The sequence below is a fragment of the Vicugna pacos genome, chromosome 17 (genome assembly GCF_048564905.1).
Source record: "Vicugna pacos chromosome 17, VicPac4, whole genome shotgun sequence".
In the NCBI taxonomy this organism is placed as follows: Eukaryota; Metazoa; Chordata; class Mammalia; order Artiodactyla; family Camelidae; genus Vicugna; species Vicugna pacos.
The window spans coordinates 49619479-49634976 of NC_133003.1; the positions used below are offsets into that span (position 1 = coordinate 49619479).

Here is a 15498-nt window from a genome sequence, read left to right on the forward strand (position 1 = left end):
GGTTGCAGTGAGGGGCCTGGTGAGGACTGCACGGCTGCAGAGCCTCACCAGCACACACTGGACGTGGCTGCTGTTTTCAGGCTTCCCGTCTGTAAAACAGGGAAGGTTGCACGTGTCTCCACTGCTCCCGGAAGGGATGCTGAAGGACGGCTGGATCTTTTAGATTTAGGGGCTTGAGGAGGGACTCAGCAAGGCAGGGATCTTTGACTTCCCCACATGTTTAGGAAGCTGTGTGGTCCAGAGCCCTTTCTCCCCTCCATCCCAGCAAGGAAGCACACACATTGATCATCACAATGATCGTCTCTGTTTCATAGGTGAGGAAACAGGCTCAGAGAAGGAAAGTGACTTGTCTAAGGTCACACAGCTGGTAGGATTGGAAGCCAGATGTGTCTGACTTGGAGTGTTGGAACTGGCCCCATCACCAGAGATGTTGTGTCCAAGCACAGCATCTTACACGTGGGGAGGCCAAGGCCCAGAAAGAGAAACAACTCGCGGGGGCCCATGGGGGATTCTTGGCTGAGCCAGGACTCTGAGCCAGCTCTCTAACTTCTAATCCCAGCCTCCTGATGGCTAACCCACTTCACTGAATGATGATAGCTGTCTTTCTTCCCATCTCATTTCAGGGAAACCAGTTCCTGAAATCAAGTCTTCTCTCCCAGAATTCCTGGATGCTGTGAAGCCAGAAAAGCCTTTGGCAGCTTCTGGAAGGAATGCTGAGGATGAACAGGAAACGGGACAGCCCATGAGGCCGGCCACCTGCCCAGGTAGTTTTAATTAAACTGAATTTCTTAATTTAAAGGAAATTTATTTAAGGAAGTGGGAAGTGTTTCATCTGTAAGGATATTTAGCTCAGCATGTGATAACCAAAATACGGAAACAATGAAAGGAGATCGGAAAGTAAATCATGGATGGTGGTAACATTAAAGTCCTACTGGCAATGATGTAGGTATGTAAACACTCATGGAAATATACTCACAGTATATGAGTTAAAAAAGCTAAAAAAGTCAGATAACAAAAAAATATATACCGTCTCTTACCATTGTCATAAAAAGGAAACAAACTCAGTAATTGAGGGCTTTCTATGTGCCAGATACTGTTCTCAGCCCTTCAGAGATGTTGACTTGTTTAACCCTCAGTTAGCTGTCTGGGTGTGCTGTTGTTACTGAGGAAAGTGCAGCACAGACAGGTTAAACAGCCTGCCCAGGTCATGGGTCACAGGGCCTGGTGTAAGTGCCCTGCACAGGCTCGGGGCTGGGAGCCTGGTGATGTCTCTCTCTGCCCTCGCAGCCATGAGGTGGGGCACGCAGGGGTGCCGCCAGCCCCATTCACTTCCTCCCCTCTGCCAGGGGTGGATCTGCTCCTTAGCCCGGAGCAGGAAAGTGACTTGTTCAAGGTCACACGAGTAGGAAGTAACATCCAAAAGCCATGTGATTTGAAGACTTATGTCCCCAGGCACTGCACACACCACTCTCTCAAAGCTGTTCCGCCCCCTTCAGGTTTGTCTCCATCCCCTTGTGCCTGCAGAAGGGCTCCGGGACAGTTTGCCAAATGATGGGAGGTCTCAGCCAGGGGGAACTGCTATTCATGCTGTTTTCACCGCCTCTCCCCCGGAGCCCCACCTCCCTTCCACCCTCCTGCAGCCTCCTGAGTGGAGACAAAGATCCCAAATCCATGAAACCGCAGCCCATTGGCATGGTTCCTGGAACCAGGGCCAGTGTCGGCTCAGAGGAGCGTGCACGGGCTTTCGCATGAGGCAAACCTGTATTTGAATCTCAGCTCTGCCACTTTCTAGCAGGAGACCATCTTAGCCTCTCTGTACTTCATTTCTTCATCTAAAAAACGAGCATCTTAATAGAATGTACGTCATCATGGGTGGTAAGGGATCATACGTCTTGGTGTTGCACCATGTAGGTGCTCTTTAACTGTTTTTTTTTAGATTGAAGTACAGTCGATTTACAATGTGTTAATTTCTGGTGTACAGCACAGTGATTCAAATATATATATATATATATACACCCACCTATTCACATTCTTTTTCATTATAGGCTATTACAAGGTATTGACTATAGTTCTCTGTGCTCTGTAGGAGGACCTTGTGTTTGGTGCTCATTAAATATTAACCAATATTGGGAATATCCCAGACACCCCAAATAGGTAGAGTCTGGCAAATTAATTCTAGGCCAAGGAGTCTGAATTATTTCTTGTAACTAAAGATTTAAAAAAAAAAAGGCACTACTTGATCAGCAGAAAATAAGGGGAAATGGTCCTAAAGCAAATGTGGTACTGTTTGATGGCCAAAGGGAAAGATAATAATAAAATAGGGAAATTCTAGGGGAGTGCTGGTGAGGATGGAGGAGGCTACAGGTATAGCAGCTTCTTCAGGGTTCCTTAAAAGATACATTATAAATCTCTGCCAGCCTTTGCACACTTCACTTTCTTGAATGGTCCTTGGGAGCACATGTGCCCAGACAGGGCAAGACGATAGATACAGTCTGCAGACAGAGACAGGAAGTCGACTGTCTGTTTTTGCCTGAACTGAAAATAAGGATGTAATTGTTAATTTCATCAAATAGCCCAAAGCTATTCTGGGGAAAACCCCAAGGTTCCATTGGGGCCCAGAGTTCCAGCTGATGATCTCATCGGAGTGGAGGACATAGAGGCTGGCTGGGATGCTGGCTGCGGGGGAGGGCGCAGACAGATGGGAATGGTGACTGCCGGCTGTCACTGAAGCAGCCTGACAACCTCTCGATAGCCGAAGAAGGAGACATAACCTGTCAAAGCTTCATAGCTGGAAAAGTGGTGGGACCGGATTCAGCTCAGGCGGGCTGTCTGACACCCTCACGGTAAGTGAGGAGAAAGTGGGGAGAGACCTGGAGCAGGAGATACAGGCGCAGATGAGCCACAGACAGGTTCTGAGCACCTCCTCAAACAGATTCTCAAAGCCCAAATTCGGACAAAAGGGCTCTGAGTGGCTGAAATCACTGTCACAAAGCCTGACCCGTTAGGGGAGGCGCTGGCCGTCAGAATCGATTTCCGCTCATTCTGTGCGTAGTTTTACCAGCCTCAATACTCTGTTGATACGGAGACCGAGCTTTGTGCTTTATGCTATCTCTTTTCATCCGGACAAGGATTCTACAAAGAATGGACAATGACTGCTTTTTTTACCTTTGAGAAAGCTAAAGAAATGAAGCCCAGCTCGCCCAAGTTCAGCTCCTTAGGGATGACAGAGCCAGGACCTGAGCCCAGTTCTGTCTGCTTCCGAGAAAGGAGAGCGGGCAGCTGAAGAGGCAGACCCACTGCCAGCCACAGGGCAGGATACAGGAAGCCCTCAATGAGGCACAGCACCGCTGTGTGCTCTGTGTTCCTGCCGGCAGGGACGCAACTCAGCGGGACACGATTCAGTGCTTGAGAAAGCAGATGCTCTAGGAAGATTTCTGTGGGAAGTGGCACCTGAAGGGTTAGCTGTTAGTGTTTTGGAAATGACATTTGTATAGAGCAGTGTCTTCCCTGACCCAGGACTTCCATGAGTGTTTACAAAGCAAAGGCTAGTTCTTAATCTGATTTCTCAGCCTTGCGGTATTGGCCCAAACCCCACTCCTTTCCCTTCACACCCCCAGAACCACAGGGGTAAATAGACTCAGCCACCCTTCTAGTAGCCCTCCTCTGTCACAAGAGCAGACCTCAGCGATCTCCCGACCCTAAGAGGCCTGGTGCGGCCTCCAGAGCAAAGTCCAGGCATCACTCAGACCAGAGGATCATGGCTGTGTGAGGCTAGCACTGACCTTGGAGTCACTGGGCAGCGGGAGAGGAGGGCGGACCATGTGTGCAGTCCGCCCAGAGACCAGCACTGGGTCGAGAGAGCGGATGGGGCAGAACTTGAAGAAAGAAGCAGGAGAGAAGTCTGGTTGGCCTGGGGCTGCCGTTCCAAGTGGGAAGCCTGTGCCCCAGTGGTACATGAGAACATGTGTGTTTGAAAAAACATATATCACATGCACCAACAACTGGGGATTTTGAGGCTAAATATCTCCATGAATCAGAGTGGACTGAAAGAAAAACATCAAGTAACTTCTCACGGAGCAGCAGAGACACTCAGCTAACACCTGGATGGGTGAATGTGGCCACAGTTTGGGTGACTCAGGCCGAGGATATTGAGCCAAAGCCAAGAGAAGGCAGGGCAAGGGCAGAGTGGCCGAGAGCCTTTCTGCAGGTCAGTGTCCCCTCCGCACCCAGGGGAGCGACCCCAGGAAGCCTGGCTGGGTGCAGATATGCGGATGGATTTGAGTGAGCAGCGGGGCTTCTGCTCAGTTACACTGCCAGTAGGCAGTCTGCAGCGCCTTGCTGGTTTCATTTACTTTGTTTTCTCTTGTCCCTTTTTATTCTGGTTTTATTTTTCCCTTTTTTTGCCGAAGGTTTACTTCCCATGTCTGAGCTGTAGCTTAGTTTAAGTTGTAGCGACTGATGGACTGAGAGGGGGCGTGTGAATGTGTGTATGCACCTCTCTGTTTTGGGGAGGGGTGTTTAGTGTTAGCACCCCATCCTGGGGTTCTCTGGTGCAGTGTGGGTGTGTAGTCCTTTCAAATATAGCCAATTCTGGAAAATGTGAAAAAAAAGAAACTAGAGACAAACAACAACAACCACAAAATCCCCCAAAGACTCTAGAAGCAGCAGATGACTGAGGGAGAGAGACTGAGGGTGGCCCCTCTTCTTGGGCTTTGTGCCTCAGGCTTTGTATCAGCTGAGTTTTGTTTTATTGGCTGCCAGTTTGTTTTGAAAGGCTGATTCTAGTTTCACCCTAGTGTGCTTTTCAGTCTTCTGAGTTAATTTTTTTATGGCCAGAGTTCCGGGTTAATCACTCCTCACCTGATGATGTAAACCGGAAATATGTGAAGCAGGTGGATTTGGTCAGCCACCCTGGGGTCAAAGCCAGGTTCCCTGGGGAGAGCTGGGCCCCTCATTGCTCAGAGGCCAGCCCTGCAGTGGGACCACTTGGGTATTTCCAGAAGGTGACATGTGAGGCTTCTGGCCAAGGTCCACGTCCACGTGGATCAGCCACCTTGGCCCGTCTCGTTCCTAGACTGCATCTGCTCTGAACCAGCAGACTCCTCAGTGTTCACATTAATTTTCACGTGCGCCTAGTGAAGAAGTGTCACCCTCTTTAACCTGACTTTGCCCTGACCCTAAACGGCTCTTCAAGCCGCCCCTCTCTTGTGAATCTTTTTTTTTTTTCATGGCTGTACTGGGGATTGAACCCAGGACCTCATGCCTGCTGAGCACGTGCTCGCCCACTGAGCTATACCCCATCCCCTCTTGTGCATCTTCTTTATTCACTAAGGGATTAAGAGCACAGACTCTGGAGCTGCTGACTGGGTGCCCTTGGAAAGGTTAGGTAACCTGTCCATGCCTCAGGTTCACCGCCTGTGAAGAACAGATGATTCTGGCACCTGTCTCCTAGGACGGCTGTGAGGCCGCAGTGAGTTCGCACAGGGAAGCATTTAGAACAGTGTCCTGAGCGCTGTCAGCGTGTGCTAATTAAGCGTGCCGGGGTGTGACTGCCCCCCAGGCTCTCCCGCTGGCACGCCTGTCACGGGCCCCGCCCGCTGCCTCGGTGCCCTCCTTCCTCATACCTCCTTGTCATAAGTGCTTGCCCATCTTTCAAGCCCAGGTCAGATGTTCCTCCTTCTGTGAAACCCTCTTCCATTTCCCAAGCCACTGAGGCCAGCCTCTCCTGCCTGTGCCCTAGGAGGCTGGTTATTGCCATTCCCGCCTCCGTGGAGGTTTCTGGAAGGCAGGCTCTGTAGCTGTTCACCTGTGTCCTCCTCTGCTGCTTGTGCGGGAGGTGGGACCGTGTAGGGGTTAGAAATCGCCAGGATATCCATTTGGAAACTGGCTCTGCCACTTACTGTCAGTGTGGCCCGGGGCAGGAGGCCACCCCCAGTGCCTCCCTTTCTCCACCCCTGTCATATGGGGATGTTTTATGGGACAAACCTACAGGCTGTCACCAGGCTTCGGCGGAGTAACACGTGAGCGGTGTGTAGGCTGCGCCTGGGCTGTCAGGAAATGGCAACGGTCATGATTGACAGTGTGGAGTGAATGACAGACGGGCTCAGTCGGGGGACCAGACGGGGACCCTCCCGCCTTTCTCCAGCGGCCTCGGCCTGACCCACAGTCCCTCCTTTCCAGGGCCCCCTCCAGCCAGAGCCAGCCTCCCGGCTCCTCCTGAAGATGCCCCTCTTTCCTTAAAAACCGACCTTCCCACCTCATCTGATTCGAAGGTAAATCCCCCACCCCCAAGTGACAGCCCCCAGCTTGTGACTCTCTCTCAAAAATACAGCTTGTTTATTCCTTGAGACCAGTTTGAGGGTCAGGGGTCAGGCTGGGGGGGAGAAATGAGACCCACCGAATTACTCTGAGCTTCTAAGACTCAGAGTGCCGGCTTTCAATAAAGCAAGGACGGGGAGGGGAGAGGATGCACTTCAGTTTCTAATGAACTTTTCCGTTATTGGTGTTTAAATGAGAGCTGATAATCGAGACCTTCCTCCCCCACAAATACCTTAGTGACAGCAGCCATTTGCTTACAGACTGCCTCCCCTCCAACCTTTTTGCAACCGGAAATGCATCCGAGTTATCCTGAATTTTTAATGACTTGGGTCCTACCTGGGCCACAAGTGGCTTCTGTGGGTCTTAAGCACTTTTGCCTTCCTGGGCCATTTCCTTCATTTAAAAAAATTTTTTTTAAATTACAGTTTACTACTGTAGTGGTATAAAGATATAAGCCAAGTTGGATTAAAAATTAAACCACCCCTCAGCTCTAGTGTTCTAAGATTCCCTGAGGTAGTAGGGAAAGTAATATTTTCTGTATTGATTCCATATTAATATTGGTCCCTTCCCCCTGAATTCCCAGGATTTCAGCACCTCCATTCCTAAGCAGGAAACACTATTGAGCCTGGCTGGAGACAGCCTTTTCTGGAGCGAGGTGGATGTGGTCCAGGCAACCGATAACTTCAACCAAAACCACAAAATCAGCGAGGGGACCTTTGCTGACATCTACAGAGGACAGAGGCACGGCTCGCCGTTTGTCTTCAAGAAGCTCAGAGAGGTGGGCACTTCTTGGTTTCCATGAAGGGGTGGAGGCTGCATGTTGAGGCTGGATTTTCATGTTTCATTGTCTTTTCCCACAGACGGCCTGCTCAGGGCCAGGATCAGTCGAAAAATTCTTCCAGGCAGAGGTACAAATTTGTCAAAGGTAAGCCTCCCCTTTGGAAAATACTTTGTTTAATAATGATGATAGCTAACTTTTACATGCTGCTTTCTAGGTGGCAGGTATGTTTTAAGCACTCTCTTTATGTAAACTCATTTAATTCTCACAAGAGCCCTGTAACATAGCTACATTATTTTACACATGGGCGAATTGAGGCACAGAGAGGTTAAGTGTCTTGTCCATGATCACACAGCTAGTAAGTGGCAGAGCTGGAATTTGAACCTAGGTTGGTCTGGCTCCATAATCCATGCTTTTTCCACATAGCCACTATCTACATAGATTAGAATGATAAAAGAACCTTCCCTTGATTGACTTAGCTCCTTCCTTCCAGCGGGAGGAAATTTTTTATCCCATTTTTTGAGATGGGCAGAGACTTACTGATTCCAACTCTAAGGCAAACGATGACCCATGGGCTCAGCCTGGCCCCGCCTGTGTTTGTATGGCCTGACAGCTAGGAATGGTTTTTACATTTCTAAAAGGTTGAAAAAAATACAAAGGTTATTTCATAACACATGAAAAATATATGAAATTCAAATGTCAGTGTCAATAATGAAGTTTTATTGCAACCCAGCCACATGTATTTCTTTCTGTATTGTCTCTGCTTTTGTGAGATAGTGCGCTGTGGAGTGATTGCGCCAGAGGTCAGATGGCCTACAAAACCTGAAGGATTCACTGTCTAGCTCTTTGCAGATGAATCTGACTGACCTCTGGTCTTGAGCAATAGGGGCCTTCCAAAGTCATCCTCAAGCCTGCATTTTATAGATGATGAAACTGAGGCTGGTTAAGTAAAGTGAGCCTCCTTGTCACATCCAGCGTGGCAGGATGGATGAGGGAGGTCACACTGGGAAAAAGAAGGGGAAGGATATGTGGAGGCCTGGACACTTGTCCTGGCCCTGCCATCATTGCCTGATGGATTTAACACACACATACTGGGCACCTCTAATATGCTGGACACCAGCTGTCACTGAACTTGGCAAGTCACCGTCTGAGTTCCTCTGCCAGTGTGCAGCCTTGGGCAAGCACTGCATGGTGATTGTGGAATATTTTAAGAAATAAAGAAAATTATAAAAAAGTAGAAGTCACTGATTTCCCATCACGTGTCACAGTAACTACTACTGTATTAATATTTTGATATGTTTTCTTTGATCCTGTTTGTACATGTGTGTGAACTCATACACATGCACACACATGTATACACATACTTATCTCCACACACACTTAATGGAGACTAGAAACCTGATTTCCTTTCTACCCTGGCATCGTGCCCTCCTTAAGTTGGCTGTCATTCCTTCATTTGTTGATTTGGTTGATTTGGCGTATGTGAGTCTTCAGGGCCTTTCTCAGCTCTCGGGAGTACAGCCCCTGCCTTGGGGAGGTTTACGGTCCAGTGGGGAGAGTGAAGTGTAGATTGCTGTAATGAGTGTGAAAGTGTGCTATGGGATGGCCTGGGGGGAGCGGAGCGGGGTTGAGGGATCAGGCAGGAGGCTGCAGTGCTGGGGAGAGTCCATCTGGGTCTGACCCAAGGCAGAGGACGGGAGAATGAAGGGGGCATTCTGAAAGATATTCATGGCAGTGAATGGTGACTAACTGGATTGGGGAGGGAAGGAGGTTTCTAGGAAACTGAATGGATGGTGGTGTGCTGTGCTGAGGAAATAACTGTGGGCGGAGAAGCAGGTTTGGAACTTGTTGAGTCTCAGCTGTTTACTGGAGCTTCGGGATGCAATTCAACATTCAGGTCTGGAGTGTAGGATGGGCCTGGAGATGAGAGATTTGGGGGTGCTCATCACAGAGGTGAGAGATTCCTGGAGGAGCAGCTTGTAAAACAAGATGATGAGCCCAGCTGGGGAGACTCAGGTTTCAGAGGAAGGCAAAGGAGGAGAGTCTTAGTGGAGAAACCAAGAAAAAGCAGTCAGAAAGGCAGGAGGGAACAGTGACTCAGAACCCAGCCAAAGAGGATTTCAGGGAAGAACCCCAGTCCTGGGAGTCAAACAGACCTGGGATCTGGTCTTGGCTTCAGTGCTTGCTAGTCATGACCTTGGGCAAGTCCCTTAACCTCTAAGCCTCTGCTTCTAGAAGACAGGTGGTTAGGGTGTCACGTGCTGCAGAGCAGTGGGTCGGGATAACTTCAAGTTCTTTGATTTCAAGCTCCTTGAAGGCAAGCAGTTGTCATTTGTCTACCCTGGTGCTGAGCTCTCAGGGGTCAGAGCATGTGGTACCAGGGAGGTTACTGGTGGGCTCAGAGGGGTGGAGAGGGTAGAAGATAGGAAATGGAACAGTCTTTGATTATTCTTTCTGTCTGACTCCTCATTCCCGCACTGATGCCTGATTTCAGATGCTGCCACCTCAACATCTTACCTCTGCTGGGCTTTTGCACTGGAAAACAGTTTTTCAGCTTGATTTACCCATACATGGCAAATGGTTCCTTACAGGACAGACTCCAGGATCAGGTAAGGGGCTGGGTCATGGTCAAAGAACAGAACTAGACAGCACCCAGTTAGAGAATCAAGGCCATTCACAGAGGCCCTTCAAGGAGAGGCACTGGGCCAGGATAGAGGAGATCTGGTTAAACATCTTCAGGTAAAAACCTATTTAAAAAGTTTTTTGACCAGAGTCATATAAGCCAAAAGCAAGACAAAGGTACCCCATAACGCTAATTTTATTCAACATTGTTCTGATGTTGCTAGCCAATGCAATAGGGCAAGAAAAAGAATAAACAGTATGGAAGAGTGGAGGCAAATTTTTAATAAAAAATGCTATTCTAGTAAATTCCTATTTGCTTGTGAATTTATGGAATATCTCTGGAAAGATACAAGAAACTGGTGCCTGGCTACCTCTAGGGAGAACTAGGAAGCTGGGATACAGGATGGGAGGGAAACTATTACTCCATACTCTTTTGTACCTTTTGCATATCACACCATGTAAGTGTAATACCTATTAAAATTACAGTTTTTAAGACAGACAAAGTTCCTTCCCATGAAATCCTCAAACAGAGGGGAAAATGTTATTCCACAACAGAATCATTGCTTCCCTTGGCAAGGACCAGACAAAGCAGTTATTCACAGTATAGTAATGATCATTAACGTTGCTGAGCTCTCACTGTGTGTAAGACACTATGAGAGTGGCTTTCCACCTCTCCTTCAGGCCTTGCCACAGCCCCAGAGATTTCCCACATTTTCAAAAAGAGGAGTCTCTGGCACAGAGAGGCAAATTGACTTACCCAGAGGAACACAGCTGACAAGTGTCAGGGCTAGAGTTTAAACTGGGGTTGCAGGGCTTCAGATTTCAGAGTTTTGGAGAAGAAATCTATTAGTATGGCCAGTTCTTAGAGGATATGGGACCTAAGATAGGACCTGAAAAGTTTAACTGGTGATATCACCTGAGGACTCTGTCTTAGATCAACACCTGAGGAAAGGTTGGAGAACTTAACCCACTCACAGTCCCCATCAGCTCTTATGAAATCTCTGCAAATACTCATAAAATTGGTGCAAGGCCCATGTGGTTGGTGTGCCAACACAAGCCACCTAGCTCCTCAGCGAACCAGCCCCTCCTAGAAAAAAATTCCAGAGTTACCACTGTGATAGTCATGATAAAATAGCTGCTTGTTATTGAGCACTTACTGTGTGGTAGGCACTATGCTAGGGGCCTCCTATGTGCTTGTCTGAGTCTTTAAAACAACCCTAAAGCATAGGGATTAGTATTTCTATTTTATATCTGAAGAAATGGAGGCCCAGAAATGTTGAGTGTCTTCTCCAAAGTCACACAGCTAGTGCATATTCCTAGCTGGGATTTATACCTAGATCTGTCTGATGTCAAAACTGGTACCGCGCCAGTGAACCATGATGGCCGAGCCCTGTTGCAAAGGACATGAGGGCTGGAGGGGAGACAGGAAGCCAGGACCCCGCCATCGGGACTTTAAAAAGGCACAGAGGTGACTGTTCTCCTCCTCCTCTTCTTTCTCTCAGGATGGCTCAGACCCCCTCCCCTGGCCCCGGCGCGTCAGCATCTGCTCAGGGCTGCTTCGTGCCGTGGAGCGCCTGCATGGCCTGGAGATCATCCACAGCAACATTAAGAGGTAAGAGGGTGGGCTGGGCTCCGCCCAGGGCCCGGGGCCGCTGGGATGAGACAGTGCATGCTCCTGGGTCCTGCTCCTCTCCCTCCATCTCTCTTCCCGTTGACTTTCTCTCCCCTCCTCGCTTTTCCTGGGTCTCTTCTTTCTTGTTACAGCCTCAAAAATCAGTGTTTCTGGGTTGCGGTCTGTCTGATTGCTGTCAACATGAGCAGCCTGTCTCCACGTTCATCTTTCTGGACTGCTATTTCCCCGAGAAGCCCTTCGCACCCCTGCTGTATTTCACTTCCCCTCCAGCAGCTGGTCTGGACCGGGTCCTTGAGCTGTGGGCCGTGTCTGCCAGGCCCCCTGGGCTTTTGAGCTCCTTGCTCAGGGTCTTCTGGGAGACCTGCCATGACTCAGGTTAGGTGTGACCCTCCGCATCTCAGTACCACACTCCCAGGAGCAGGAGGTGCCTGTCTGGGGACTGGAAGCATGGGAGGGATGCCAGAAGACCAGAAGGTCTGGTGAAGCTGACCTCGAAACCGTAGAACTCACATTTGCCCAGAGTTCTCTTCCCATTTGGCAAGTGGAAGCCCTTTCGTCTTTTTCTTCCCCCTTATTTTTATTTGATTCACAATTATCATAGCAAAAAAGGAAGTGAAAAAGCAAGAGGTCGTCCCGGCCCCACTGCCCTGACTCATCAGCTGGCCTCCATTTTCCTGTTTTCTTTCCAGCCTCTGCCTACACAGAAGTCTTAGCCCTAAGGGCGCACCGTTACTTCATTACGAATTCATATTTTCTTCCCCCACCATGATTTAAACATGCTCAACATTTCCCCACATTGCATGTCATCATTTTTTGCCACCTTTTAGTCTTCCATTGAAGGTATCTGCCCAGTATTTACATAACCACTTCCAATGGCAGGTACTGGAATTAGTGTCTACGTTTGAAAAACCACTTGGGGTTAGTTGAAATATTTTTATACATGTAGCTTAGTTTTTAAAATGTCTTGAGTTTTCCTTTGGAGTCATTTCTGAGAGTGTCCGTTCCCTTGGTTTAGATGACTGGGTCCACGATGTTTTTACTGCTCTTCTTCCTCACAATCTGAGCATGTGGACTTGAGTCACCTGGGCGAGAGCTGGGGGTTGGAATAGCTTTGGAAAGGATGGAGCCAGTGCAGCCTGTGGGCTTGGCAGGCTGCAGCTGATGAGGGCTGACATCCGTGGGGATCAGGATGGCTGCACCTCTTTGGCCACCAAATGCCATTTCTGGGGCAGCCAGACTCATCTGAGCACCATCCCCATTTGCTGATGGAGGTAGGCTCCAGTCTATCCCTCCGCCTATCAGGGGTGGCTCATAAGCTCCTCGTAGAGGGTCCTCAGTGACCCTAACTTGCTGGCACTGCTCACTAATAAGTTCTTTTCCAGAAGGTCTCTCTCCATGGCAACCTCGCCTGTCCACCTCAAAATGAGAACATTCTCTCTGCTTGCTTTCCCCACAGCTCCAATGTTCTGCTAGACCAAAACTTCACCCCCAAGCTGGCTCATCCGATGGCTCACCTGTGTCCTGTTAGCAAGAAGTCAAAATACACCATGATGAAGACCCACCTTTTCCAGGCCTCAGCTGCCTATCTTCCAGAAGACTTCATCAGAGTAGGGCAGCTAACAAAGCGAGTGGACATCTTCAGCTGTGGAATAGTAAGAGCTTTCTTCTCTGCTTAGATGAGGGCCTGCCCTTCCCACGGCTCCTTTGTAGGCACAGCATATAATAGAGGCTCTTAGAAATGTTCCACCACGTACAGCGGGGGTTGGCAAATTATGGCCCACAGGTCATAACTGTCCCATGGCCTATTTTGTATGGCCTATAATTAAGGATAGTTTTTACATTTATGAAAGATTGAATAATAGTAATAATAATAATAAAAGGATGTGTGACAGAGACTGTTTCTGGCCCACAAAACCTCAGATATTTATTGTCTAGCCTGTTACGGAAAGTTTGCCAGCCCTTGAAGTAAAGCCACCCGTGAGTGTCCAGATTCTTGTAGGCTACAGATATCTCCTGACTTCCCTGATTCCTCATCCAGCCAGCCATCTAATTGTCTCTCTGATTGTTTATTCTTGTTTGTTCGTCTGTCTGTTTTGTCACCTGTCCATCCATCAGCCCAGGTATCTATCCAGCCATTCATCCAACGTCCATCCATCCATCCAATGCCACCTGTCCACTCAGTATGTAATCCCATCCCACCTCCCTCCTCTTCACCACCACCGATCATCATTACTGTGTGCAGGGCCCTTGAAATGTAAATGTAACTAAAACACAAGCCCTCCCCTAGGAGTTCACAGTTTGAGTGTAACAGCCTCCAAAGTCCATTTCCCTGAGATCTCAATGGGTTTGATGTGTTTAAAGGGTTTTGAGAGGGGGAGAGTATAGCTCAGTGGTAGACTATGTGCCTAGCACGCACGGGGTCCTAGATTCAATCCCCAGAACCTCCATCAAAAATAGATAATGAATAAATAAATAAACCTAATTACCTCCCCCCTCAAAACAAGCAAAAAGAATAAAGGGTTTTGATGTGTCTAAGTAGGTTTGAGAAGTGCTGGGCTGAGCAAAGTTGAGCAGGAAAAAAAAAAGTTACCACAGAATTAGTCAGAGCCTTCAATATGGTAATAAGCCTTTAATCTGATAATTGTGAGTTTACCACGATCGGTATGGACTGTTTTCCAAATTCATTTGCCTGCAGAACCATGTTTTCTTAGGATCACTAAGCATCAGAGACCCATGGAACCCAGTCTGGGAAATGCTGGCTGAAAAGAGGGGCAGGCTCTGGTTAACCTCTGCCAAGAGCCAAGAGCTGCATCTTGGACCTCGCCTTCACACTTCCTCTCCAGCCTCAAACGCTGCATTTCCCCTCTCTGACTGCAGTCTCCCGTCGATCTGCTTCTCCAGCTAATGCCCTTCCTCTGAGCCACCTTCTGCCTTCAGCCCAGCCACCACATGCCAGATTCTGCTTCCCTCTGTCTCCCAGCCCATTGGTTCTTCTGGGTTCCTTGTCCCCCCACCCCCACTGCGAGGGGCTCAGTGAAGCTCAGCAGGTTCAGCCTGGGGTCCCGCTCCTTTAAGAACCAGCAGCACCGAGCCCCTGAGGCTGCCAGACAGGATCCTGCAGAGTGTAAGAGCATGGATTTGAGTCCCAGCTCAGTTCCTTTCGGCTACGTGAGCTAGGGCATCACCTGTAACTCTGGGCCTCAGTTTTGTCCTCCATAAAATAGGGGTAATGACACATATGGAGATTAGTAAGATGCTGTATGTGAACTGGTTAGCAGAGTATGTTGCATAGATCAAGATGATTATTATTACCGTGGTTATACAGTAGATCCTTGTTGTTTATCTATTTGATGTATATACTAGTGTGTATCCCAAATTCCAAACCTTCAGTCTTTTTCTCAGCGCTGCCACTGACAGATGGTATGATTTTGAACTTCGGTTCCTCTTGTGGGGAACGCTGCGTTCCTCGGTATGTTTTGATGAGCACTAGGTGACCTCCGTCAAAGGCCCAGCACAGGGCCTGCCATGTAGAAGGGGCAGAGGAAATGTTTGTTTATTCATTTCTTCTTTTTCTTTCCTCCCTTCTTGGCAGGAGCTGGTCAGGAGTCCCTTTTTAATTGGCTCCCATCCACCAGCTGCAGGAGTGCCCTCTCCTGCCCCCTCCAGGCCACTGCCAGTCTGTTAGTAACCACGCGGGCCCTTCCTTTGAAGGTGGAGGATTTCTTGGCAGCAATATGAGCCTGTTCTGACTTTGAGAGAAGTTGTGGGAGGGAGGTTTGACACTTAAGTGGGGTACTCACCCCCTCTATTTAGAAGTGCTAGATCAGGATGTCCTGGAGAAGGATATGGTCTCAGATTTTAGTTCCTTGCCCAAAGATCACCTAAGCACGTAAGGAACTGAGTCAGAATTTGAATCCAGGCCTGTCTGACTATAGACCCCTTAACCAGTGTGCTATGTCTGCCAAGGAGCCCTGTTCAAAGCAGGTTTCCCATTTCTTAAGACACATATCACAGTTTTGCCGTGGCTTATCCTGGCTCAGGGCTGTACTCCATTCATGAATGGATGAATTAATGAACAAATAATGTTAATAAAGGCCTGTGGATGAAACATGCTATGGGTGTTGCCAAGGGTTTCTGTTTAGAGTGG

At 48.7% G+C, this 15498-nt stretch overlaps 1 protein-coding gene across 1 annotated transcript in view; it reads left to right on the forward strand.

The window, feature by feature from the left end:
* The window catches only part of IRAK2 (interleukin 1 receptor associated kinase 2), a 52155-nt gene that overhangs the window by 23224 nt on the left and 13433 nt on the right, over positions 1-15498 (forward strand). Inside the window, exons 3-9 of the mRNA XM_015241415.3 lie at positions 624-764; positions 6181-6272; positions 6902-7096; positions 7179-7243; positions 9591-9705; positions 11221-11330; positions 12808-13003. Of these exons, the coding sequence (XP_015096901.2) occupies positions 624-764; positions 6181-6272; positions 6902-7096; positions 7179-7243; positions 9591-9705; positions 11221-11330; positions 12808-13003 (914 nt within the window). The remainder of the gene's footprint in view (positions 1-623; positions 765-6180; positions 6273-6901; positions 7097-7178; positions 7244-9590; positions 9706-11220; positions 11331-12807; positions 13004-15498) is intronic.